Here is a 27337-nt window from a genome sequence, read left to right on the forward strand (position 1 = left end):
TTTGAGAAATATGCTTAAGCCAATTTGCTCGATTGTACCTTTTGGTCGGTAACATTCAGAGGTCACAGCTAGCCAAGACATAACTTGGGAGTTGAGGCGAAATACGTGGAAACAGACAGTGAGGGGGGGAAACGGAAATAGATAAGAAACTCATATCCCCACGTTTATCAAACCCATACATCCTGAAGGGTTGCAGTGGTCCTGAAAACAGGCAGATGAAATGTTTTGGAACTGTGCTCTTGCCTGTGAGTAACAGTCCAGGAACATTTTGTGGGCATTTGACAACCAAACACACACATCGTCCAGTTTTTATTTACAAACCAGAGGTTGAAAAACTGTCAAGTTACCTTCTTATTCCATACATCTGACGTGTAGAAGAGAACTATACACTATATTCATTCTAGTGCCCAGAGCTGGATATAGAGGCATCGAAGCTACATGATGAACATTACAAATACAGGAAACATCATACAGCTGCAAATCTTCATCGGAACTTGACACACGGACCCTTTTGAGTTCAGACCTATAGGAAGAGAAAAATAAACATTAACGGTAAACCGTCCTTTTTGATTAACACTTAGATTTGCAATCTAAATGTGTATCATACAGATTACAATGTGTGAATGTGTTCTTCCTTTAGAGATGCATTGTACAAGACAGACCAGAGACCACTGAGTAATCCAAGTACTTTGTTAAATTGCTGTAATCAAATATCTGCAACATGTTGGCCTCACCCAGCGACTCAAAGTCATCTAGATTGTGTTGCAATCTTCACTTAATAAGACTTCTGCTTTAATGTTGAAGAGGCCTCGTCTACTTCAGCATGGAACTACAAAAACAATGTCTATTGAGTATTTGATGACATTTGCATTACAGTATACTGTACGGGGTAGAAAACGTTAATTTGTTTAGATGGAAATAGACGTGGGTGTGTTTGTATAGAAATGAGTTAAAATCAAGAAAATCCGGAAAGGAAGTTATCGCCAATTACATGATTAAAATATCATAATGATTTTTAAAAAGTTTAAAGGTCACCTATTATGCAAAATCCACTTTTTCATGTCTCTTCTACATCAACATGTGTCCCCTCTTCTTCATGTCTCCTCTACTCTCTACATCAACATGTGTCCCCTCTTCTTCATGTCTCTTCTACATCAACATGTGTCCCCTCTTCTTCATGTCTCTTCTACATCAACATGTGTCCCCTCTTCTTCATGTCTCTTCTACATCAACATGTGTCCCCTCTTCTTCATGTCTCCTCTACATCAACATGTGTCCCCTCTTCTTCATGTCTCTTCTACATCAACATGTGTCCCCTCTTCTTCATGTCTCTTCTACATCAACATGTGTCCCCTCTTCTTCATGTCTCTTCTACATCAACATGTGTCCCCTCTTCTTCATGTCTCTTCTACATCAACATGTGTCCCCTCTTCTTCATGTCTCTTCTACATCAACATGTGTCCCCTCTTCTTCATGTCTCCTCTACATCAACATGTGTCCCCTCTTCTTCATGTCTCTTCTACATCAACATGTGTCCCCTCTTCTTCATGTCTCTTCTACATCAACATGTGTCCCCTATTCTTCACGTCTCTTCTACATCAACATGTGTCCCCTCTTCTCCATGTCTCTTCTACATCAACATGTGTCCCCTCTGTGGAAAGAGTCTCTGAAAGTTTCAGGAACAAAGATTCTCTCTCTTTTTGATCCATTTCTATAAAAACCTGTCTGAAAATGAGCTGATCAGATTTTGGCCACTTTATGATGTCATGATTTTCTGTCTTGTGTAGCCATTAGCCAATCAGCAACCAAGGTAACCCCCCCCCCCCCCCCCCCCCCCCCCCCCCCCCTTATCACCTGAATCTCCTCTAGAGCACCATTGTGTTCTTTGTAACCAAATGTCTCTCAGAGGGGCGTGGGGAGGGGCTCCTTATTTTCATCTCAAGTAACAGACAGAGAATCAGCACTTTGGAAACAGGGCTGAAACAGAGGGGATTATGGGTAATGCTGCAACGATCTGTTTGGTGTTTGGAGCCAAAACACTTCAGAGACATGTCTGTATATATCTGAGAGTTATAATGTATTGATGACAAACAGTATACAGTAATAGGGGACCTTTAAAAAAACATACTTTTGTTACAATACCTAATTTAGCCTTAATTGATAATAAAAGCTGATTCTGTTTTGACAAAATGTGATTTTATTGTGTGCTCTGGGACAACAAATTGAAAACCTGTCGTGAATGGAGCAGTCTTATTTTCTACGTGTGTATTCTGAAGGTCTTGTTCAAGCTACGCTGAAGCTGATAACAGCATCAGTCACACGGGGGATTAGTTACGCCCAGTGCACCCATCCCTCTGCTTCTCTGCTCAATTCCAACTCCAATCATCTGCATGCTGCCGAGCCTTTACAACTTACTGGACATCTTTGGTATGCGGATGGGCCCGCTGCTGGTGCCATCGCCCCCTTCAGTCAGAGCTTTGATCTCGATGAGGTAGTCCTCTCCGGAGGGGATGTGGAGCTCCACACTGGTCTTATTGGTTTCCAGTACAGAAATCCTGCCGTGCCAGTTCTGACGATACACCACCTGGAGGGGAGTCGGAGCCTTTCAATTAACATTTCATCTTTGATTTCAGTTGGAAAATACAACTTGATGACCCCATCAAGGCCATAAGACTGTTAACACACCTGCACTTTTGAAAGAACTTACACATCCAGCACAAGATGCTTTGTACACTGCTGTGGACAATCTGCAATACATGCACATTTTATGGACAATCTTGCACCAAAGATATTGATATTGAAGTGACTGTTATTTTGTATATATTGATTGTTGTGTTTTTTATCTGACTTTGTGCATATGTGTACATGTGTCTGTTGATTGTGTATTTAGGATATACTGTACATACTTTATACATATTATTATACATATCTGTATACTGTATACTTGTACATTCGGGATGGTTGGAAACGTCATTTCGGTCTCTGTCTGTAAACACAGACAACTCACATATATCATATCAATATTACAATTACTGTATATAGACTATTCTGCACAGTTTCTGTCATATTCTGTTAGTATTATATTCTATGTTATTGTATTTACTTGTACTATTTTATCTGATGTATTGTGTTGCACTGTTGGAGGAGCCTGTGACCTAAGAATGTCATTGCCATAACTACACTGTAGCTATGCACACATGACAATAAAAGCCCTGAACCTTGAACCATAGCAACTGCATGAAGGACTTCATTCGACAGTCCAAATATGAGTGTGGGAAATTAATTAATTTGAAATCAAAAGCAGGAAAAGTGCGTGGGGGAATCTGAGGTGACACAGTCCCTCTCTACAGGAGGTATTTGATTTAAAATGCCTTGTGAGGTGCAGGTTTGATTCAAAGTGCACGAACATATTTCCATAACACAATGTGAGGCATCCTTTCTACACATTTTACTTCATCAAAATCCAGCATGTTTTAATTCATACTTGATGAGAAACACGAGGCAAAACTGTCCATAGATTTTTAAAAACATGAAGAACATGTGATGTATTGTATTACCTTTGACTCACTGCAGTTCCTTTGCACAAGTATGAATCTATTCCTGTCAACAGGCAATACTTATCATTAAATAAGCATGGCTTCATATCTCTAGAGAAATTATACATGTGTATGGAAAGCATTATCAATGCCGTGTCTTTCCTGCACCAAAGTAGGCAAAGGGATGATTCATGATTCATTGTTGTGCGAGTTGGAAGAAGCTCACGCTGTCTGTGGCATGACGCCTTTGGGTTTATCACCTGGAACAGATCTTTTAATTTTGAAAGGCCAGACAGGGCCAATCCATAATGCACACTGGAGTGCTGAGGTCTATCTTTCCACTGCGATGAGAAAACCATTTATTGGCATGACAGCTGCTGACGCTCTATTTGTTTCTCCAGTTCTGGAGTTTCTGCTTTTATTCTGACAAACTCACCTTGTATCCCGTCACCTCAGACTCATTCTCCATCGCTTTGACATGTTCCCAATTCAGAAAGATCTTAGAGTTGCTCAGGTTCCACTCAATATTCCCCGGAGGCTGACTTGGAGCTGCAAGATGTGTAATTAAATAGACACACGGTTCACAAATGAATGCACAAAGCACAGTTGTAATCATCTGGTGGTGGTGCAGCAGCAGAATACACTTCAAACTAAATACTCGTTAACCTCCTGGAGCTCACCTGGGAGAAACAGAGGTCAAGACGAGTAGGAATATGCATGCTCTTATTTATGTGTGCGAAAACACAGCTAATTAGGATCAAATTAATCGTTCAGCCTGAAGCAGCAAAAGTCTTACGGCCCGTCTACACTACAGGCATCAACAAATCATGAAGCTGGGCGTGTCTGAGGCTTGGCGATTTCTTGAGCCCAAGGCGACCAACAACCAATCAGGAATCTCCCGCCCGCCCCCGACATACAAAGCAATGTTAAAACAAAGTAAACTGGATATAAACTCCCCAAACAGGCGAAAACCTACCAGTTTCACCCACTGCCTCTGCCACCTCCCTCCATGCCTCGCTCCTCCGGTTTGTATCCCGGTAAATAGTTCTGGTCGTAAAGAACCGGGTGATTTGCTACCGTAATTTCTCGTTTGGAATATGAGGAAATGAACTGCGGTCTGGCTCTCCCAGCTTGCACGCGGTTTGATTGGCTAGCGCTTCTACTGGCGGGATTTGCATAAACGGGATTTGATTGGCTGATGCCAGCTTCGAAAGCATCGGGAGCATCAAAAGTTGAACATTGCTCAACTTTTGATGCTCACGATGCTTGCAAAGCCATGCCATGCTCCCCACAATGCAGTTCAGCGAATATTCAAAATCTTCTACGTCACCCCATTCAAATGAATGGGTGAAGCGTTGAAAGCATTTTTCGATGCCTGTAATGTAGACGGGGCGTTACTGCGTCATAATCTTAGGAGTTAGAAGCGATCCTGATTTAAGTAGTATTACTGCGGTTATGTTTTCAGTGGAAAAAAGTCAGATAAACAACATCAAAAAGTCACAGAGAACATAGAATGTAGCTTAGAATAAATTGACACTTAAATATTTTACATGTCTAATTTAAAATTATGAATCTACGTAATATGTTTTTCACTGTAATGTTTATACTGTATTAAAAGGGAGGAGCCCCAGTATGTTGGCCAGCAGCCCGAGAAAGAGAGCTATATGGCGCCTAATATTTCTGTACTTCCTATTATAGTACAATTATTTTCACATACCTAAATTGTGAAACAGAAATACTGGAGACGACATTGTTGACAAAGGCAATTGTATCTACCATCTTCTCTATGCCCCAGTATAGACGGAAGTATTGAGTCTAGCAACCAATGAGTCCAAACATCCAGTATGGCATTGGAGTAAATGTATTTAAAAATACCTCTTACTGCGGAAAGGGATTCGACTAAAAGGCTAAGCAAGAATAAAGAAATAAAGCGTTTGTGGTTGGCCTCACGTGGTTTCTTGGTGGTGATGTTGAGAGCGCGGCTGCAGGGTCCGAGGCCGGCGCTGTTCTGGGCTCTGACTGCGATCTGATAGGCTGAGCTGCCCTTCAAGCCGGAGAGCAGAGCCTTGGTGTCGATAACCCTCGCTGTCTCCGCTTCACTCTGCTCAGACCCTTCCTCCCAGAAGAGTACCTTGACCAAAGATAGAAAGGTTACCAACGGACCTTCAGCATCTTTCACCTTTTTCCATTTTCCATTTATAAAACACAAGCCGGGACAAAATGGTTGCATCCGTGTCAAATCTAACCTTATTTATTTAGCCAATCTCCTATTATGAGACACACTATGTGCTTATAATGACAATATTGTAGAATAGAGTATTATTTATAGGTCGTCACAAATCTCGTAATCTATTGGCTGTCAATGATATGTTTTTGGGGGCAATATTTGTGGGGTTCTGGAGTACACTCAGGCCAAGATTCGGCCAATTTGTTTTCAGTCAAATCAGAACAGAGTTGCGATACGACGTCTACAATTGGATTGTTTCACAAGCAGCCGTTTTACAAGCAATTCTTTGGGCGTGAAATCATTGTCTGACGATATAACATTGTTTTCAAGATTGTTCTTCAGACAATGTGTTCCTTCTGAATGTGATTGGTCATTACTGCTCTGACTACAAATGGGAAACTACCGCTACCAACTGACTGTTACATATAGAAGCAGACATTGTTCATAAAGGTGAGATTAGGCTCAGAAACTGTTTTAAGGAATATGACAAGAAGACATTCTCTGCAAAGCTTATACAAGACTAATTTATTCAAACCAAAGACTTCTGGGGTTGTCTCAATTAAGTCTTTTAATATGCTTAGCCAGCGTTTCAAGGACCAACAAACTTCCTTACTATCAGTTCCTCTACTGTAATTCCTGAGGCAGTCAAACCTGCATGTTGAATGATACTGTATCTAACAATACCAAAAGCATGCACTGGGAGCAAGACATGATAAGGAGGCCTTTCAGAATCTGTATTCATAGGGAAATTATGTATGACCCTGACACGAGACTGGAAACCCAGACAGGAAAATGTCAAACAGATGGTCGGAGAGTAGGTACTTATTCAATTGGCTGCACACAGATTTTCAGCGATCTTGCTCGGGAAAGCAGATTAGCGACAGGGCCTGGAGTTGCTGATAACAGATGCATCTCGGGGATTTTTTCTAAAGCCAGCAGTTTAATTAAAGCAGTTACACCATCGCTTGGGAGAATACCTGAGCAGAAGGAGTTTAGTCAACTTTGCTACGAATCTAAAAACACCGATAGAAGGATGAAAGAGAAGGATCTAAGGAGACTTAAGCTGCATCTTAAAGTCTTATAGAGACTGTGGCAGGAAAGTGCAAACGGTACCTCCAGTGTTTCAACAATACCAATGTTTGTGTGTATAGTAGAGATATTTAATTGTTATGTTCTTATACCAAGCTTGAATTTATATACACAATCCAGTGGAGATCATTTAGAGATCGGGTGACTTTGCCTACGGTACAGTGTCAAGTGTACACTTCCAATGTTTTCAGTTGATGGCCTCTTATTATATTTCTCTGCATAGTAGAAAACATCTGAGATGAAGACAACAGAATGTGTTTCGTCTAAAGATTGCTCCCAACTGAACCTCAAATGATCGATAGCAGCTGAAGCTAACAAAGATCATGCATAAAAATCCACCCAATAATTTGGGAATTTCTTCCAGAAAGTAGTCCGATGTATGAAAGCTGTTAGAAATTGGCGTACCTGGCCAACAAATACATCACAGTAGAAACCTAGTGGTACTTTTAACATTACATTACATTACATTGTATTTAGCTGATGCTTTTATCCAAAGCGACTTACAATAAGTACATTCGACCAGGAAGACACAACCTTGAAGAAAACAGAATCATATAAGTACATCAGGTTTCATAGGGCCAAGTATTTCAAGTGCTACTCCTATAATAAGCACCTCATTTGTTAAATAACTACATGTTGTGGTTTAGAGTCATGTAAGCGACTCGCCCTGCTCTGTGGCATCCATTGATATAGGGAAGGTTACTGACTTGTGTATAACATGACACACTTTTAAAGAGTAAGTTGGATAAGTCAAAATGTAATACATCTCTTTTCATTTTAGCCCAAAGTGGTTTGTTGGCTTAGAATCAGTAGTCTACTTTTCTTTTACAGATACAAACGATGACCCTTGGTGTAAAAAGCACCATCCATTAGGAGTAGTAATGAGGAAAGTTGGACATAACTGAGGTTTCAGGGCTTAGTGAAATGTAGGAAGTCATGCCGGGCTGTGCAGTAACATTAAAACCATTACTGTTGCATTTTCAAACAGAGGCAATGCTGGTGGGCAACTTACCAGGGACCCTTTTAGCCTGGCAGGTGGAAATTAGCCAGCTACCTAACATTGGCATGTGTACAGAAATAGTGATAAATGTGTGTTGTCCTTTATGAAAATAAATGACAATTCATGACCAAATGTCATCCAATTAGTCTGGTACCTCTCCAAGGGGCATTACCAACAGTGTGAAATCAAGTACCGTAATTTTCGGACTATAAGCTGGATTTGTACAGCTAACGGCCACTAGGGGACCTCCTAAATCTATGGATTTTACAGGTTACAGTCCACCACCTTTAACGCTATGGGCTCTATGGCCGGTCCGCGCCCCCCACCTTTAAGCGACGGGGCTCCAGCAGGAAAAGCTGGATGCCGGAAAAGAGTGAGACAGGTAGCGCGCCAAAGTAAAAGTGGAACCGAGAGACAGAACGAGAGCAAGGCAGACGGACATTACGAGAGCGAGACAGTTTGTGCAAAGGAAGTTTTCATGCACACAAACCCTTCGTTCCGTGGGAGGCGTGGATGAATAGCGGCGATAAATCATTCACCAAAACTGGTCGCATGCGAAAAGCAACTTTCGCTCAAGTTTGCAAGTGGATCCTGACGGCGTGGAGGAGTGTCAAAACATCCACGATCGCCAACGGGTTCCGAAAGGCTGGACTGCTTACACATGGTAATTAAACATTAAAACACCTGCGGCTTATAGTCCAGTACACACATATGTACACATCATTCAATTTAGCTGCTGCGGCTTATATTCAGGTGCCCCTTATAGTCCGAAAATTACGGTACATTTCAAATGATATAGCACAAGAACGTAACAGAAATAAATTAAAGTCAATTTTCATTACGGGAATAATTACATTGTTGTTTTTGCAGAGATGCAGTGTGAAAGTGTTGCATTAATATGTCCGTCAATGCAAACAAAATAAATTGTTTAATACTGCTATCAATAGAAATGTACACATCAGCTTGGTTGAAAATGTCATCCTTCAAACACGCCGAATAAAAGACAAACTTTTCTAATTAGCTCTTTCAATTGGAACTTGCTTGAAATCTCTCCAAATAGGAGGAGAACAACTCAAACATGACCTTTTGAGTTTATCTGCCAAAAATAATAGGTCGTTTTTTTTAGTTTGATAAATAGTGTTTAGGCAAGGCAAGTTTATTTATATAGCACCTTTCAACACAAGGCAATTCAAGATGCTTTACAAAAATGAAAGACATTCAGACAAAGGCATTTACAATTAAAAAGAAAAGATAATAAAATAAACATTAAAAGAAAAAATACATTAATAAAAAGTACATGAATAAAAAGTTACAGTGCAGTTTAAGATATGAATAGTTCACACAGAAGTTCAATTGTACTGATGCCTTTCTTTAAGGTTTCTCCGAACATGAGCTGTGTACGCTTGTATGGCACATACGACCCGAGCAGCATACACAGAGAAATCAGCCAGGACGAAGTCCCCAGACAGACACTGGTTCCCTGGGGTTACTAGCCCCAAATGTTCATCAACCAAAAACGAAACACAACCTCTCAGTTTCAATTATAAGCAGCAGCAAAAAGAAAAGTCTTCAGCCTAGATTTAAAAGTAGTCAGAGTTACTCTACAGTCCAATTAGTACACAACTTAGTCAAATACTTAATTCTTATTGTTCAATTTGGACATTCCAGAGGTTTTGACCGACTACAGACCGTTGAGAAGGAGGATCAAGGGACTATGTGCAATCATATCAATCCCCAGGAAGAAGTCCGGTCAATTCGACGTCAGATGTGGACAACAAATATGTGTCTTCTCCGTCAGAAACACCATGGAATACTTTTTGTGGGGAGCAGGAAACGGTGGATTCATGATGGCTAATCTCTCCCCGTAAAGAAAAGAAAAAGAGAGCAATTGAAGGAAAGCGGCTAAAAGACAGAGCGATGGACGTCAGAGAAATCTACAGAAGAAGACAGGAAGTCAACAATAACAGGAAAACAGTATGGGCTCTGTCAGTGTTTAAAGCAGTGGTTCTCAAACTTTTTCTGTCATTCCCCACTTTGAACAGGTGGGCCTTTTCAAGCCCCACCTGTTCCTCATCGCTCCAATAAAATGGTAGGCCAAGCTTAAAATTGTCAAATGTATCGTTCTATAACAGGGGTCTCCAACTTTTTTTAGGATGAGGGTTACTTTCAAAAAATAAAACAAGTCGTGAGCTACTTTTACTCCTCTTTTTTGTTTTTTTTCCGTTTTCAGTGTTTACTAACATAAAATGTATGCAATTTAATTATTTTAACCTGCTTTATTTGGTGGTGGACGTCACCTCCTCTAGGGGGGTCCGGGGGCATGCACCCCCAGGAAGATTTTTTTTTTTAAATGTTGAAGTTAAATGCATCAATCTGGTGCACTTTGAGCTAGGGCTGCTCAATTAAATCGTATTTTAATCGCAATTACGATTTTGGCTTGCAACGATTATGAAAACAACATAATCGAAATCAAACAATTTTATTTATTTTTTAAATAGGTTTTTCAGTTGAATTATACTTAAAGTTCAGGGTAATCAACTGTTAAAAACATACTTTTCAAATTATTTTCTTCAATAAATTGATGTTTTTCAAAGTAAATGGTTAATCGTTTTTAATAATCGTGATATCAATTATTGACCCAAATAATCGAGATTATGATTTTTGCCATAATCGAGCAGCCCTACTTTGAGCCCAACATGAATTTATGGAAACAGCTCTCAACACTCAGATGAAAGGGAGCTGTATACTTTTCAATAATCCAAACATCTTTAGAATATGATCACAACCAATCATTTAAACTTGTTTATTCTTATCTTATGTTACCTAGTTAGCATTCTTTCTTTTTATTTATGCATATTTTACTAATCACTCCCCTTTTAAACTTTTTACTGTCCTATAGTACACATTGGAATGATTTCTTACTTTATTTTGTACAACTTTATTAAATAGATAAAGGTGTGCTCTCTCTCTCGCTCTCTCTCTCGCGCTCCACATTGCTTTTCCTCCCGACTGCAACGCTGTTGTGTGTGTCTGTGAGAGCGTTTCACACGTGTGTATGAGAGATGTTTACCAGTGGCGAGGGCCTAAGATATTCCTAAGATATGCCTAAGATATTCTACAAAATAATATTTAAAAACATTAAAACAAATTATATTTTTCTTTATATATTTTTTTTAAATATGTTTTTAGTAATATTTGTCAATAGTTTTACCAAAAATAACTTGATTAAATTGTATTTAAAATAACATTTCCAAAGAAATAAATCCTTTGAATCTGCCTATTCAGTTTCTGTTTGAATGTGAAGGGTTAAATGAAAGAAGCTCGTCTCTGCGAGTCTGTGAAGGGAGGAGCTGATTGGACGTCCAGCTATGAATTCACAGAGGGTCGCTATAGTAACTGAACGAGAGAGTAATGTCAAATGACAGTACAATTGACCAATCATATCTTCCCTCTAAATGGGTGGGCTTTATTATCGCGGACTTTATGACAAGTTCCGCCCGCTGTGAAACGTTTCTTGTTTCCATAGCAACAACAACTGTCAACAGCGTAAACTTGCCTTCAAAATAAAAGCATGCCAAATTACACTTGAGACATACAACTGCAACGAAAGTAACAAACACAATGCAATATCCTTTTCAATTTCAAAGAACACAAATTGGGTTATCTACAGGTGTTTTGTGTGGTAGAGGGTCGCTTTTCATTGATACGTTTTGCACCCCGGGCGGGCCGTTGTTTTGATATTCCACCAGTGTATAAATAATAAATAAATGTGAAAAAAAAATGTAAAAAAAAAAATTGGATTTTTTTTTTTTTTTAAATAATTTTTTTTTTTTCGCGACCCACCTATCACATCTCTGCGCCCCACCAGTGGGGCGCGCCCCACACTTTGAGAAACGCTGGTTTAAAGTCTGGTTAATGGAAATGAAAATGTGAAAAGACTTGGACAGTGCTGCAGTCACTTCTGGTTACGTTGCTATCGTACCAACTTGGAACTTGGACTATTTTTTTTTCTTAGTGGAAGCAATACGATGATTTTTAAATCAATACAAAAATTATGTTTTTTTGTTCTGAGAAAAAAGTCAGAAAACGTTTTTTTTTCAAACCTCCCAAAAAAAAAAAATCATGTGGCCCTAATCCTCTTCCGTAAATTGGTATTCAAAATCAGGTCAATAGTTTATTTGGTAAGTTGCCGAACAAGAGGCGGGATAATTAATGAAATGTTCACGACTTTTGTAGTGGTGTTTAGTTCTCGATGCAAAAGGCCTCAATCACGCGTGCTTCAACGTGTTGAGAGGTTGAGTTTCCTGGAGTATGTTATACTTTCTCAGTCTGTTGGAGCTGCACTTAGGTTCAAAGCGTTCAGTGAGTGAAGGGGTACTCTAAGCCAGGGGTTCCCAACCCCCGGTCCGCGGCCCGGCAGTAACACCGGGCAAATTAGCTGTGAGTTTATCATAATATTTGCAGAATTATAAATATATAAAAATATGTTATCATAATATTTTTCGCACCTATACCAGTCACATTATTTAATCCAGTAGCCTACTGTAGTTAATCTTTCACTAGACAACCGTTGAAAATGAGTTTTATAATGTTCCGAGGGATTCGGCGGCTCAGCCAAAGGTCTCAGCCTCTTGAGCGCACGAGAAAGTTACCGGTGCGCCAAGCAGGAAGAGGAGCGTTTGATTGCAGACTGTTATGTTTATGTGGGGAAATGGCAGTGCACATTATTTGAGATATATTTCAAACTCGGACTTCATTTTAAGGACATGTCGGCCAGGGGTGTAGAGCTATTTGTTTAAGCACCGGATTGGCAAAACAGGAGAGTAAACCAGTCTGCCTTGATCTATGAGTTCATGTCCGGGACTCTCACGGTATCTGCTGCCCGCAGCTGTTTGAAGGAAAACCTCCTTCACTTCATGAAATGGCTGCAGGCAGCATCAGGAGGCAGCGGGACGTGTAACTCCGCCTCTGAGAAGTGCAGCACCAGCGCGCCGAGAGCTGTGCCTTTTTACGCACCGCCTTCACTGTGTTTACCTTCTTCAGAACAGCGAGTGACTGCAGGCTGCTACGTGTTAACCACACACACACCTCTACACACACCTCTACACACATCGAACTGCCCGATTACTGCCCCTTCTATTAGTTTTATGAAGGAGATGTCCAGTCACCAAGGCGCATGATGTGTGTGTGTGTGTGTGTGTGTGTGTGTGTGTGTGTGTGTGTGTGTGTGTGTCCACACGTGACTGTGTAAACAGATTTAGGTCCCCACAAGTATAGTAATGCTAGGCCACACACACACACACACACACACACACACACACACACACACACACACACACACACACACACACACACACACACACACACACACACACACACACACACACACACACACACACACACACACACACACACACACACACACGACCGGACATCTCCCTCATAATGCGCCTTCTCCTCGTTTTCCCAGCATTCACTGGTTTATCTGTAAATCATACAAACAAAACCAAAACATTGATTTATCTGTTTTCCCGTTTTGGTTTAAAAACTGAGGCTGCGGCCCCACGAGGACGAAAACGGCTAAACGCATAGGATTAACGCAAACGCAATCGCAAACGGCTTCCGTCCACACGCAATAATTATCCGGATAGTGTCTGCCCACACGAGACCGCTCCGTTTAGCTCCAACCGCTGGAGAAGCTGCAGTACATATGCAGGAGCCTGTAGGTGGCGCTGTAACTTCCTCCACAAAAGCAGCGAAGAAGAAGGTTGTCATGGTTGCCCTTCTGTTTATTCTCCGCGGTGGGGGCCGAGGGAACCGGGCAGAGTTTTTCGCCAGTCAGCTGTATTAAAGTTGAAATCTTCCGGACAAAATTATAAAAGTGCCGGTCAAAGGTCTTCTTTGTTATTTATTGAGCTTTAAAACAAATGAATAACGACTCTATATAATATAATGATAAAATACACGGAGCCTCTCTTTTTCCTCCCTCTCTTCGGACAGCGTCAGTGTCTGTCTCATGCAGCAGCTCATCCAGTAATCAGTGACCCGGCCGACTATAAAAATAAACATATTTATAACTAGTTTAGGGAGTTTGAGAGGTAATTAAAATAGCTAAGGGTGATGATCTGACTTGAAGTGTGTGTTTTGCTGCAGCGGGAGGAGCTGCAGGTGAGCAGAGCTGCGTGTCTCCGTCCTGTCAGATTAGACTTCACTCGCGAGAGAAAGATAAATAATCTGAATTCAGGGTGCAGTTTACTTTGACGTGGGGGTGAGCAGCAGAGGTGGGGAGAGGCGGGGCTATTGCCTCATCATTATTGCTGTAGATGTTGCACAAACAACTGTAGCATGGTCAATAGCGTCCGGAGCACGATAGCAACTCTGCGATCCGCCATTGTTGTTGTTGTTGGTGGCGAAACACTTCAGCACTGGCGCGGGGTAAGCGGAGGTGAGCAGAAGAGGTGGGGAGAGGCGGGGCTATTGCGCAATCACTATCAGTGATCTGAAAATGTCCGTATAGGGCGCACACACGGAGCTGTTTGACCCCCCAGAGAGTGGCGTATGCATTTCTATCCACCTTGGGACCCGTTGTCGTTTCCTCAGTTGTTTAGTGCCATATTCGGTCGTTCTCGTGTGGCCGAACGGTCTATATGACACTAAACAGTAACGCAAACGACCGAATTCGTCCTCGTGGGGCCGCAGCCTGAATAACATTGTTTTTTTGGTTTTCCGTTTTCCCGAAAAACCAAAAAACGACACCGGTTATTCTTTAAACGTTGTTAATATGTTTTTGATGCATATTGTTCTAGTATTTGTTCAGGCTGTTACATACAATTAGCATCTTGTTACCTGCTGGTGAGTAAATATTAAAATCAGTTAAAATTGGCAAAAGTGTAGTGTGTGGTGTTGAGTCATCATCCTCTCATGCAGTGGAGATGCATCTCTCATAACTTTCAAACAGATGTTCCAATCAAAGCTGTATGTGACGACAATGCCACTGAGGAAATGCTTTACATGCCACTCCGTATACTTGTCTTCAGCAATAGTCAGGTTTGACATCAGGTGGAGTGTTTAATGACTCTTCTCTAATTTCAAAAGGCAATGCAATTATTTGTTTGCCATTATGCATGGAGAGCCCTTTGGGGCTGATGTATCCTGCTGGGACCGGAGTATTCTCCAGGCGCTCGGCTCCACAGGAGAGGATTTTATCAGCTCAGACTGCAGTTCTTATTCTTTTTGTTTAGCTGATTCTTTCTTTGTTGGAAATAAATGCATACAGGTTTTATACAAATATATGACTTAAAAGCTTTTGTTCTGACAAGGACCAAACATTTTGATAAAACGCACAAACACAATAAAACATATTCGCTGTTAGAGATCATGGTTAGGGTTAGCATACAGAGAATCAGTAGTGTTTGCTATATCATTCTCAATAAATAAATCACTTGTACGTGGTTCTAAAAAGAAATCACATCTTTGTTTCCATAACTACAGCTCTCTGACGAAATGTATTTTTGGCGAAGTACTGTGTTCTGGCAGACCATCCAGACAGGACATTATGAATGAGCACTGCTCTCCAGTTTCACCGTCTCTCTCTCAGGAGGTTCTGGACATCCTCGTCTGGGACATCCAGGTAGAACTACAGAAGGAAGTTATTTCAAGATTTCTTTCAGGGGACCATAGATAATACAGTTTTTATTTATTTTGAAACTCAGGAACAGCAGGTATTATTTTCATGTGCTAGCCAACAAGCCACCATTTTACTTACACGTTTTAAATGCAAGTCTTTTGACGTTTTTACTGACGAGCCACTTGAACTAATCCAATCAAGTCGTTGGTACGCCGACTTACTTAAACACATGTATGTCAGGGATAGCTTGTCAAAAGGAGTCTCTTCAATGTATCTTTCTATAGAATAACCTTCATGAACAACACCAATATAACAATAAAGTCACTGCAGTCTACATATACTCTTTCCAATAGCCCAGCACAGCGAGGGGGTTATGCTTATGGTTTTATGTATCTGTTGGATGGGAGAATAACAGCAGCTTAAAACGTGATGACAAGTCACTTTTAACAATGTGGCCATCAGTTATTGTGTGTATAAATGTCAGTGCCCCCTTTAAACCATTCCCGTACATCTAGGCAACTAGGAAACTGCAGGGAGAAAATAATTGGCAAATTGTTTACTTGTACACTCCACACCTTCAGATGTTCTTCTTTCTATCACCACATATTTTCCCTCAGTCTAATTGCAACTGTATTGGCCAAGTTCTCATTCTAGCATTTAAATAAATGAAGCCCTACATGAGACATATCTGGAAAAACACATGGAGCCTGTCTGAGGTAACAATCCAGAGCAGTGTTGGGGCTAAACTAATTTCCTCCTTCTTTCCCAACCTTTCAAACGGAAACTACTGTTCATGTCCCTAATGAAACCAAGTCAATTGACAAGATACAACCGTGACTTTAATAACGTATAAACTGCACTATTTTTACCTATCCAAGTACTTTTGTTGACCAAAAGCAATTCGACTCGTCAACCATGCGTTCAAAACCGTATCTGTAACCTGTAGAATTCTCTGTAAAGCGAATACGTTTTCCTCAAAATCTTATGAAGAATGCTCTGGCGACGTCATACTGGAGGAGGTCTTCTGGGTATCAATGAGAAGTAAACTTTGTTGTTTAGTGTTATGGAAATCTTAGGCCTAGTCAATACTGTGGAGATACACAAGTCAGAAGTCTCAAACAATAAATGGTGAAGCAGACAGAGTCGTCTTGGATCTGGTTATTTATTTGAAGCTTCAAAGACACAGGTCTCACAGAACACACAGTATCCTGAGAGAGTGCGCCCCGAGTGAAAGATGCATACAGGTTATATAGCATTTAGTCAGTTCAACAACATTCAAATCAAGTTTTGGTTGTTCAGTAAAACTTGTGTTTTTACGTGTGATTCAAGTCTTTGTATAAACACTCAATGTTGGAACATTTCTGAAACTAAATACCTTAACATTAAATGACTCACTTTCAACAAATGGACTCCGCATATGTTCATTCAGAATATATACTTGATAACTTGACTAAAATAGGCAACTTAATTGCTGAAAACAATGCACCAGGTGGCGCTGTTTAATGACCATTGAAACATTATTCAATGTATGCTTTAATTAGATACATACACATGTGTCAAAAAGAAAAAACCCAATGGACTTTTTTTAGAGAAGTTTGTTATCACGGAAATTAGAATTAATATCTACCCACAAGACAAGCCTTTCATTATGTCGCATGAATCTGGTTCAATAGTGTTTCCATTTCTCAGCTTGAATATTCAGCTACTGCTCCGTCTAGCGCCAACAAACTGGCATTGTCGTGCGTCAAACCTGTTTTATAACAATAGCAAACACTTGCAATGACCTCACAGCTGCTCAGCGTAGTTCGAGCCACCTGGGCATACCCTACCTTGGAAAGTATCTAGGGTTTTAGTAGAGTGTTATTTTTATCTCGGTTTTCCACAGCAACATCCCTCAGGGGAGTGGTTGTTGTACAGGATAGTGATGTATGATGTTCACACTTTCTTTTATTTATTTATTTGTCTGAATAGAGCTCTCTCTTGGTATCGAGGTGTTTTGGAGACTGGAACGGCTGCCAACAGACTTCTTCATCCCCTAGATTAGCTCACTGCCGCTTCACCACGTGCAGTATGTCAATGTCAGAACATTTCCACGTTGTGGCCACCGGCGGTTCTATCCTAATGAACGCCGGCTTATTGTACTGTCAGTCATTCTGGGATGATTGTCTACTCTTGTTGGGGTTTTCCTTATGGCACTATTGTTTCAACTTGTATTTGACATACCTCATATGCAATGATCTTCTCGCTGCTGGACCCGGGGGCAATCGGCTGCCAGTACACCTCGATCTCAGACGCTGACACAGCGCGGGCCCATACTCCGGATGGCGCCTCGGAGGGCTCTAAAGACATGAATTATGCATGCGTGCAATTAAGAGTCACTGTGATCACCTTCTGTTTGCAGCAGGTTCATTCTCTCACCTTCCTCTGCGGATAAAACGGTCAGGATGCGGCTGAACGGCCCCTCCCCCATGCCGTTGTAGACTCCCACTTTCACTTCAAACTGGGACAGAGGAGCGATGCTTTCGTTTCTGTATATATATCTCGATGCATCAGGCGACGCCAGCACCGTCTGGATCCAGGTGCTGCTGCCAAGTGGGCGGAAAGCCACAACGTAGCCAAAGTCCTCTCCGCTCTGCTGTTCCTCTGAAACCGGCTGAGAGAAGACCGGAAAGTTACGCCTTTGACCCACACAACTGTGAGCAGAAATTGAATTAGGGGAGTCGTAAAAGAAAGTTAAAGAATAGTGTTTTATGTCTGACAAACAATGGAGAAAATGCACCAACTCAGCAACTTTCTACTCTTAGAAACACATCCAAAAAATTGTAAAGTTGTCATCTCATTCTGGATTTACTCGTATGACATTTGCACTAGCTCTGTATCCTTATTCTGATTTACACAACAGGGGGGAGTCAGCAGGCAGGCAGCAAATCAGAAAAGCTCTGCCTTTAATTAAAAGCCATTCCACTGAAGCCAAGCCAATGCAGGAACACAGTGACTCTGCCAAAAGTCTTTTCTCCTCTACAGATTTAAAGAATGCTCTGTCACAATGAATGCCCACTCAGAAATGTTAATAATCCTCTTACCTCCCACGTGATGACAAGTTCTCCTCGAGCTCCTCCGCCACCACTCACACTAACTGGTGCAACCTTGGGAACTAAGCAAAAAACATAATCATCTCCTCGTTTGGGTTGTTAAGTCTCAGGCAGGTGCTGCAGAGCTTTGAATAACAGTTCTTGTTTACAAAAAAAACACGTGTATCCCACGGCGGAGGAATTGCGTTGTTATTGACAGTTGCATTACCGCCCATGTAAGGTGCCGCTATTAGCCGAGTGCCGCATGTCAGCGCCGTGTGTGAGGCACGGCAGGAAACGTGTTCCCTTTTGATTCAACCAGCGGGATATAATTACTCAGCTAACCAGCTCGAAAATTGACGCTTTCATGTGGATGCCTCGTATGCGGTCACACATTTCTGTCGATGAATTAAGCGTATTGGCAGACAAACACAAAGTAGTGTTGATATTAAAAAGTGGGCTGCAATTTCATGAACAACAAGTTGAACAACACAGTTGAACAACACATGGGGCACTAAAGGAAACGGTTGAATCACGTTTTCCAAGGGGGACTGATTGTTATAAATAGGGACAACAAACTGCGAGGGTACCTGCTGCTTTGGTTCGGGTTTGCTTTGAAGGCGTGCTGGGTTCTCCAACACCAACACTGTTGATTGCAACCACCCTGAATTCATAATCCACCCAGGGGTTCAAGTCTCTCACTGTTGCACGCATCATCTGTCCAGGCACAGACTCAGGAACTAGGATTAAAGAATTTAGAGTTTAGATGTGTTTGTTTCACTGAGGCACATTTCACATTTTGTTTCCAACAGATAGAAAACATTTCACCAAACTAAAGTACATCACAAATGAAATGGATACATTTGATTATATATTCCAATAGAGTGGTGCAGCGATGATGCATCTGTGAATGCCATAACCTGAAGTTAGCATAGCAAGGGTTCCCTCAACAAAAAGCAATTGGGTTTCCTCATTGGATTTCGATATATTTAATATAAGTTTAGTGGCCAATACACTTTTTTTTATACTTACCACGTTTTGGGTTAGGGTTAGGGTTAGGGTTACAACCACGAGATTCATGGCAGATTTGTGTCAGCGTGATTAAGTAGTCTCGCTCAGCCACTTGTTAGCAACCATGGTTTAGATTACACTTCTGACTGAACTTCGGACATTCACAAGTGGAGTATTTTCCTATGTATTTTATGTCGTAGAACAAAACGGCCAACTGTTTTCAGGAGGTCTTGTTCACCACACATCATATTTCACCAAAATCATGTTAAAAAACCTTTGACTTCGAGACGAGGGAAGTGGTAAAAGTATTTTCTGCGTTTTAGGACTCATTATTGCACCTCTCCATTAAGCCCCTGTCACACTGTCCCGAAATTGACACCCGATGGACACACGAATATGGAATTGTGAATTTCGCACGAAGATGGCCCCGAACCACACAACAACATTTACATTACATTTCAGACATACAACTGCAACGAAAGTAACACAAACAATTATGTTACAGTACTATGATACTGTACTGATATGTTCAGACTTTGTTCTTTACTTTCTCCGTCTTTATATGTAGAAAATATTACGTTTTCTCCGTAATGTTGTTTCCATAACAACAACAACTTCCTGTCAACTCGCCTTCAAAATAATATATTATATCCTCTTTAGTTTCACAGAACACAAATTGGGTTATTTACATAATATGTTTACATGATTTTGTTGTGCAATAAAACAAGCCGATGGACACACGATAAAGGAAATGTTCAAATTCGGCTGTGATCGTAGCAACATCGGGCCATTCGTGAGGGCATCTTAATCCATCGTGTGACCTCCGGTGGAGTTTCTCAGGCTCCGGCAGCAACTTCGTGAGCGGTGGCAACATCTTTGGCATGCCAAAAAATTGCCGAAGGACCTTGCAAAGGTTCATCTTCGTGTTGAATTCGTGTGTCACAGCCGAATTTGAACATTTCCTTTATCGTGTGTCCATCGGGTGTCAATTTCGGGACAGTGTGACAGGGGCTTTACAAGAAGCGTGGTAATTTTACTTTCATTCGTAGTCTGGTAAATATGGAGCATTAGCAATAGAACAAATGACAGGAAATAAATTATTATAAAGGCAATAATTCTTCCTATTCCATTATCGCCAGAGAATACAGATACATTTTGTTCTAATACTTAGTTCATCTCCTGTATTATTAAAGAACCTTTCATAATCACACTTACAACAGTCCAAGTTGAAAAGCCTCTAGGACATACGGTACTCAATAGAAAAATGAATATCATTAGTTTCACAAAGGTAGGATTTATTATGCAGTTGAATAGTGGAGTGCATTAGTTGATTTGAATTAGTTCATTGTGTCTTTAATGTAATGCAGTCTGTTACCTAACTGTCAGTTGCTGTGTTATTTCTTTGCTTTCCAGCCATCGTTGATCCGACCGGCTGTGATCGGGAATGAGGCTTTTTGAAAAACTTAAAATGTAATTGGTAGAGCAGGCACACAGTGGCTGTTTCAACAAAAGCTTGAGAGATGACAGCTACAGTTTATCTGTATTGATATCTGATAGAAGAATATACAGTGGGAAACTTAAATAAAGACATTTTGTTTGATGAATTGCAGTGTTTTCATAACATACATTTCAATTTGATTTTCAAATGTGCTCAAATCATTGTCAAGTGTATTTTTTTTAAAGTGAATATCAGTTTACTTGTAACACAGATTGCTCCTCTAACTGTAAAAACAGGTGTTAATTGGCCTCTTTAGTGGTGAATGCAACTTTCTGAGAAAAATCATATCAGAAATCTGAGATTTTAAACAGGAAGTGTGTGTTACATAGATGGGTTTTGGAGTCTTGAGGCATTTGCATTTACTGGTCAGGGAAGACTTAATAGAAGTTATGAGTCTGCGTCCACAATTAATAACAGCTGGTAAATTAATATTATTGGATATTTTTTTACTATTCTTTTAAACCCCTAACCCAAACCCCAATATCAGTATCTCCATAACCTTAACTCGAAATGCAATATGATGAAATACAGAGCCTAAAGTGGGCCACTTTAACACTGTGATCATTTGTGTTGTCTATTAACCAAGCAGTAAGTATTTCTCTTATGTATCAAATTAAAAATAATTAGCTGTTACCTGTTCTCACAGTCTGCCAGCCTATGGAGAAGGGGGTCCTGGCCTGCACTATGTACCTGGTGACAGGACTGTGGTTGTCAGGTCCCGAGCCCCAGGACAGCTGCACAGTGGTGTCAGTGATGTCCGTCACCACCAGGCTCTCCGGGGCACCAGGGGGTCCTGCAACATCAAGAAACATCAAGAAACATCCAGAAACATCCTGCAACATCAAGAAACATCCAGAAACATCCAGAAACATCCTGCAACATCAAGAAACATCCAGAAACATCCAGGAACATCAAGAAACATCAAGAAACATCCAGAAACATCCAGAAACATCCAGAAACATCAAGAAACATCCAGAAACATCAAGAAACATCCAGAAACATCAAGAAACATCCAGAAACATCCAGAAACATCCAGAAACATCAAGAAACATCAAGAAACATCCAGAAACATCCAGAAACATCCAGAAACATCCAGAAACATCCAGAAACATCAAGAAACATCCAGAAACATCAAGAAACATCCAGAAACATCCAGAAACATCCAGAAACATCCAGAAACATCAAGAAACATCCAGAAACATCAAGAAACATCCAGCAACATCCAGAAACATCCAGAAACATCCAGAAACATCAAGAAACATCCAGAAACATCCAGAAACATCCAGAAACATCCAGAAACATCAAGAAACATCAAGAAACATCCAGAAACATCCAGAAACATCCAGAAACATCCAGAAACATCAAGAAACATCCAGAAACATCAAGAAACATCCAGAAACATCCAGAAACATCCAGAAACATCCAGAAACATCAAGAAACATCCAGAAACATCAAGAAACATCCAGCAACATGGGCAGACACCTGCGTCAGTTGCATCGCAGCTGAATAAAATGAAATCACTTCAGGGTGGCACGGCAGACTCAAGGGTGATTCATAACTCAGATAACAACCTCCATTCAGGGCTAGTGAAGATATAATGGGTTCTATTCAGAGTATCAGTCAAATCAATACGCTGATTAGTGCAGATCACTGAAGTTAGAACATCTACTGTTCGAGTGTTCTTATTTCAGAGGGTTGAGAAAGGTAAGAGGTTTTTTCCCTGTATCTGTGAGTTATACCAACAGTAAGCACATTAAGGGAATCTATTTGCTCCAATGGGAGAAATGAACTTAAGCAAAGAGTTGTACTGATTATGCTGACCCATTGTGCCAAATTGAATATTACACATAGCATATATCAGAGTGCAGGTATAAACCGAAGAGATGGAGGGGAGGTTGGTTTAGATTTATGTAGAAAATTAAATATAAGTCATGTCTCCCCCGTCTCATCATGAGCAACATAAGATTATTGGCTAATGACAATGGATGAGCTGAGTTAGCTAGGAGTCACACAAACAAGCTAACAGTGTTAGCTAGGAGTCACACAGGATATCTTGACCGATTGAATGAAGGTTACTTTGGATTAAAGTGTCAGCTATATAACATGTGATGTAATTATTCAGATGGACAAACCACAAGAAAAATGTAGTTTGTGTTCGACTCAGCGACAGCTTATCACGAGATTTGTCAATTCAGAGATAGCCAAGGTTCGCAATCACGTTAACTTGTATTTTTTAATGCTAACCATGTTGTTATTTTGTAACCATATGATGTTGGCTAAAAAAAATATATATACATTAGACTGTACCACGACAGAAAGAGTATATTATATAATACCAGTGGCATAGCTCGCAAATGGTCATCTTTTGTTGGACTACTGGTGGTCCGTGAGCGCCCCCTAGTGGTCCGCGAGTATATTGGTAACATTTCACATTTGAAATAAATAAATAAATTTAAGTTTTCCGCACTCTCGCGGGAATATCTCCGCAATGGAGCGAGCTAAAGTTTCATGATATGTTTTCGATTGCATGATATGGCCCAGCACATAACCTTCATCACACATGTTGCCACTTGTTTGTACCATTTTCAGGCGATTTGTAATCTGTTCTAGAAAAACAATGCGATTTTGGATATTTGTGGAGTTAGGTGTTTTTTTATTGGTTAAGTGGTCCTTGGTATGAACACGTTTGAGAAACACTGATTAAGAGCCTATTTGGCTTCAGTTGAAACGCAGAATGATTTGTCAATTACAAAGTTGGTTATTCTCCACAACTCAAAGAAACCACAGATGCACACTTCATGACCGAGTTTAGTGTTAGAGTGCTTTGCAACATGTGAAAATCAACCTCGTAATTTTGAACGAGTTACACTGTTTGACTTTTCACCATGCTATATTCCTCTTGGACTTTTTGGCACATAGTTGTTCAAAAAGGTTTGCCCAAATCTCCTGGCAGAGAACAGCAGGGCATGAGTTTAAACCATTTTTAAAAGGAACATCTTACTCATTCTTACTTTGATTTCAACTGAATTCTAATTCAAGCTGCAAATACTTCACTCACACAGCAGTCTTTATAGAGCCATGGTTGACCAAACAAACCAACCAAGAGGAGAGAATTACACTTTGAATGTTATTCAACAATAACACAAGAGGTAATTAATGACCAGGGATTTAGCCAGGATTTTCAATTGGGATCTTATTGGAATTAGGGAAAGCAGCAACATGAGACCAAACAAACAGAAGGGACTTTGGTAACTGACATGAGACTTCCTGCTAAGCCCACAAATCTGCAGAAGTCGCTCTGAGCCCTCAGCGGGACTACCTGCAGCTGGAAGGAGATCACTGGGTATCAACAATGCTTGGTTGTAGATTATGCACACAGTAACATCCAATCCGTACGTAAAAGCTGCAAAGTCTGACTTTGGCTGCCAACGCCTGCCGTCATGCTTTGCCTTTCGGAACATTCCAGACACATTACAACAACTTGAAATCTTGCCAAGGACTTTGTCTAATATCTAGTCAGAATGTGTCTTTGCACTTGCTATAAGACACAATAACTTCAGAAGTAACAATGCAGTGAGATATAGGCTCTTGTTGAGTCAACAAATCTTATTTTCAGTTGTATCTCGGGTGAAACTTATATTTATTAGAAAATCACCAACTAACATCAGAAAACAGAACACTTTTGCGGCTTATATTGTAACACAGCATTTCCTGATTCTGCTCAAATATAGTTCAATATGTGTTCTCCCGGCTAATTACAAGATCTGATTCATCTAAATATCTTGTTTCAATAAATCTTACCAAGCTAATTTGCACTTGTTCTATTGGCAGATGTTGGTACATATTTCAAGTGAAAACAACTTGTTTTTGGAGCAGCATTTTTTCCAGTGCAACAGTATTATTTTCCTCTCCATGTGGTTATCAATTTAAATCGTGGATGACTGGCTGTGATTTGTTGTTTACAGTTTGAAGGATCAGGCCAAAAGTGTGACTGGATGAGAACATAAGCAGACATCACCACTCCCCTCCAATTTATATTCCATGACCTTTTTTGGAGCACTCTGTAGAGCCTGGCGCCTCGTGAATGAAAACAGCAGTTGTCCTTGGCACTCACAACCTCCCTCTTTCATGACTATCAACATATAGTGTTTTATCCATCAAAGTCCTACCATGTGATTTATTTTCTATCCATTTTTTGCATTTTTGAGATGTATTCAGGCCACCAGTACCTTTATGTAAGTGACAATGTTGAGAGGGCGATGACAGGCTGCAATCAATGGCATCAATGGCTGTTTTGTAAAACAATGGCTGTGACAAAAGTAACCATTTAAATGTAAGCAACATTTAAAGAAGCACTATTAGGCTTTTCGTGGTTTTCCCTTTCCTGTGGTGTGTAGCCGGCCAGCTGACCAATCAGAGCAGACTGGGCTCTGGTTTCAGACAGAGGGTGAAACTCAGTATGAGAAAAATAAAGAGCTTTTTGAACATTAAAGTAAGGAAAACATGTCACAGAAGAGGCACAAAATAAAATATGAACCTGAACATGAGCGTTATACTGTACATGTCGTCTTTAACATTCTATCCTTAATGATACATGTTTTAATGATATTGCAAACTTCCTTTTCCTAAAAAATATGCAAAGGAATTGTGATTTAAAGTGAATTTCCATGCATTGCTGATATTCAAACCGAACCTTGCAGATAAGACTTGAATAAAATATTGCATTTCTTCTTATTTCACATGGATTTGAAGAAGGTCTGCTTATCGTTCCCATACAGATATGATCTGATGTCTCATCTGTGGAGGGAAAGTTTCAGTTGAAGTTTCTTTCACATTTGAGATGAATCGATCCACCAACTCTTGTATTTCAGCCTTACTTCGTAATATGTCACCTATTTTAATAATTCCTTAAATTTTGAGCACTTTCACACTTCGTTATGCTCAAGTTGCAAAAGTGCATAAAAACAGTAACTGCTAACCACAGTGGATTGAGGGAACCCAGTTTAACAAGTACTAGGTACATTAGGATAGTTTTGAGTATTATACCTATTGGGGACTGTCAACATAGAAAGAATATTGCATATCCAAAACGATGCAGTCAAGATATTAATATATTTTAAGTTAGAACCCATGCGTTTAACAGAATAATTCATTTCAAAATGTTCATGTTGTCAACCGGAAAGTGTGTTTAAGCAGTTTTCCTCCAAATCTCTGACATCTTGATGATACAGCTCTAACCTGGCAGCAGTGCCATATGTCTGTTAAAAAAAAAACACACTCCACAAAAAAAGGAATATAAAACCTCCAGAGTCCTAAAAAATGACAAGCACTGTGAGAAAGGAGGAAGAGGCATACCTCTGACAATTAAGTCTGCTGCTGCTGAGACAGTGTCAACTTCAGTGTGCACCATACACACGTACTTCCCAGAATGCTTTAGCTGAATGTTCCTCACCATCAGGTCACCTGCAAATCCCTAAAGGCAAAGAAAACATTCGTATTAGAGTCTGGCAGAGGAAGAAAAACAGTCACACAAATCCTTGCTTAGTCATACGCAGTAAATCCTCCACATGAGGAATTCAACACCAGCAGAAAAAAAGATGATGTGACAATCTAGCACAATTAATTCAGCTTCTTAATGTAACGAAGGCGACATAAAAATGTTTCTTCTAAGGATCAGTGTTTGTTTTTACCCGTACAGCTCAGATAAATGTCTCTAGCCTCAATTGTTAGTGTTTCTTTTTAGCAGTGCGTGTGCACCCACACACAGCTGTTTTGATTTGTTCCCAGCAAAATGCAGTAATTCAGAAATCACTCCCTTTGTGTTCAAAGCAAAGGCAAGTTAAACAGCTGTTGTGATAATGTTCACGGTGGAAATGTCAGTGCTGTGCTGCGACTTCAGAGGGCCTGGTGTGCAGAATCACAGGAAGCATACATCTTGTTATTACAAACATTTAGGCTCCTTTGTTCGGGGAGAAATTGATTGATTTGCTCTTAGAGAGAAATCACCTCGGGGAAGGAGAAATGTCATCCCTGTGTGGTTTCCCCCTCAGACACAACATACAGTGACATCAGCTGACATCTGTGAATTAAGTGTAGCCAGTTTCTGACACATGGGCTTAAAGGTAAAATCCGACCTTAAACAACACATTCCCTCGGTACCTTTATGTTGTCATTCAACCAGTCTGACCTATACTTACAGGTGGAGTTTGACATTGTGAGAAATACACATATTACTACGTTGCCAAGAAAAACAAGAAACGATTGATAACCTTCTGGAG

General features: G+C 40.4%; 1 protein-coding gene across 2 annotated transcripts in view; it reads right to left on the reverse strand.

Annotated features, from left to right (window-relative positions):
* Positions 1 to 355: 355 nt before the first annotated feature.
* LOC117447021 (contactin-4) overlaps positions 356 to 27337 on the reverse strand; it is a 54647-nt gene continuing 27665 nt past the window's right edge. Inside the window, exons 13-22 of one of the 2 annotated variants that reach the window (XM_034083589.1) lie at positions 26415 to 26532; positions 21694 to 21852; positions 19141 to 19290; positions 18563 to 18633; positions 17898 to 18132; positions 17703 to 17818; positions 5487 to 5667; positions 3973 to 4085; positions 2416 to 2584; positions 356 to 523 (exon numbers count right to left, since the gene is read on the reverse strand). In XM_034083589.1, coding sequence (XP_033939480.1) covers positions 435 to 523; positions 2416 to 2584; positions 3973 to 4085; positions 5487 to 5667; positions 17703 to 17818; positions 17898 to 18132; positions 18563 to 18633; positions 19141 to 19290; positions 21694 to 21852; positions 26415 to 26532 — 1401 coding nt within the window. In that variant the 3' untranslated portion in view covers positions 356 to 434. Of the gene's footprint in view, positions 524 to 2404; positions 2585 to 3972; positions 4086 to 5486; positions 5668 to 17702; positions 17819 to 17897; positions 18133 to 18562; positions 18634 to 19140; positions 19291 to 21693; positions 21853 to 26414; positions 26533 to 27337 lie in introns of those variants that run through there. The other variant, XM_034083590.1, reaches the window with a different exon arrangement.

Source organism: Pseudochaenichthys georgianus, chromosome 5, assembly GCF_902827115.2.
Source record: "Pseudochaenichthys georgianus chromosome 5, fPseGeo1.2, whole genome shotgun sequence".
Lineage (NCBI taxonomy): Eukaryota > Metazoa > Chordata > Actinopteri > Perciformes > Channichthyidae > Pseudochaenichthys > Pseudochaenichthys georgianus.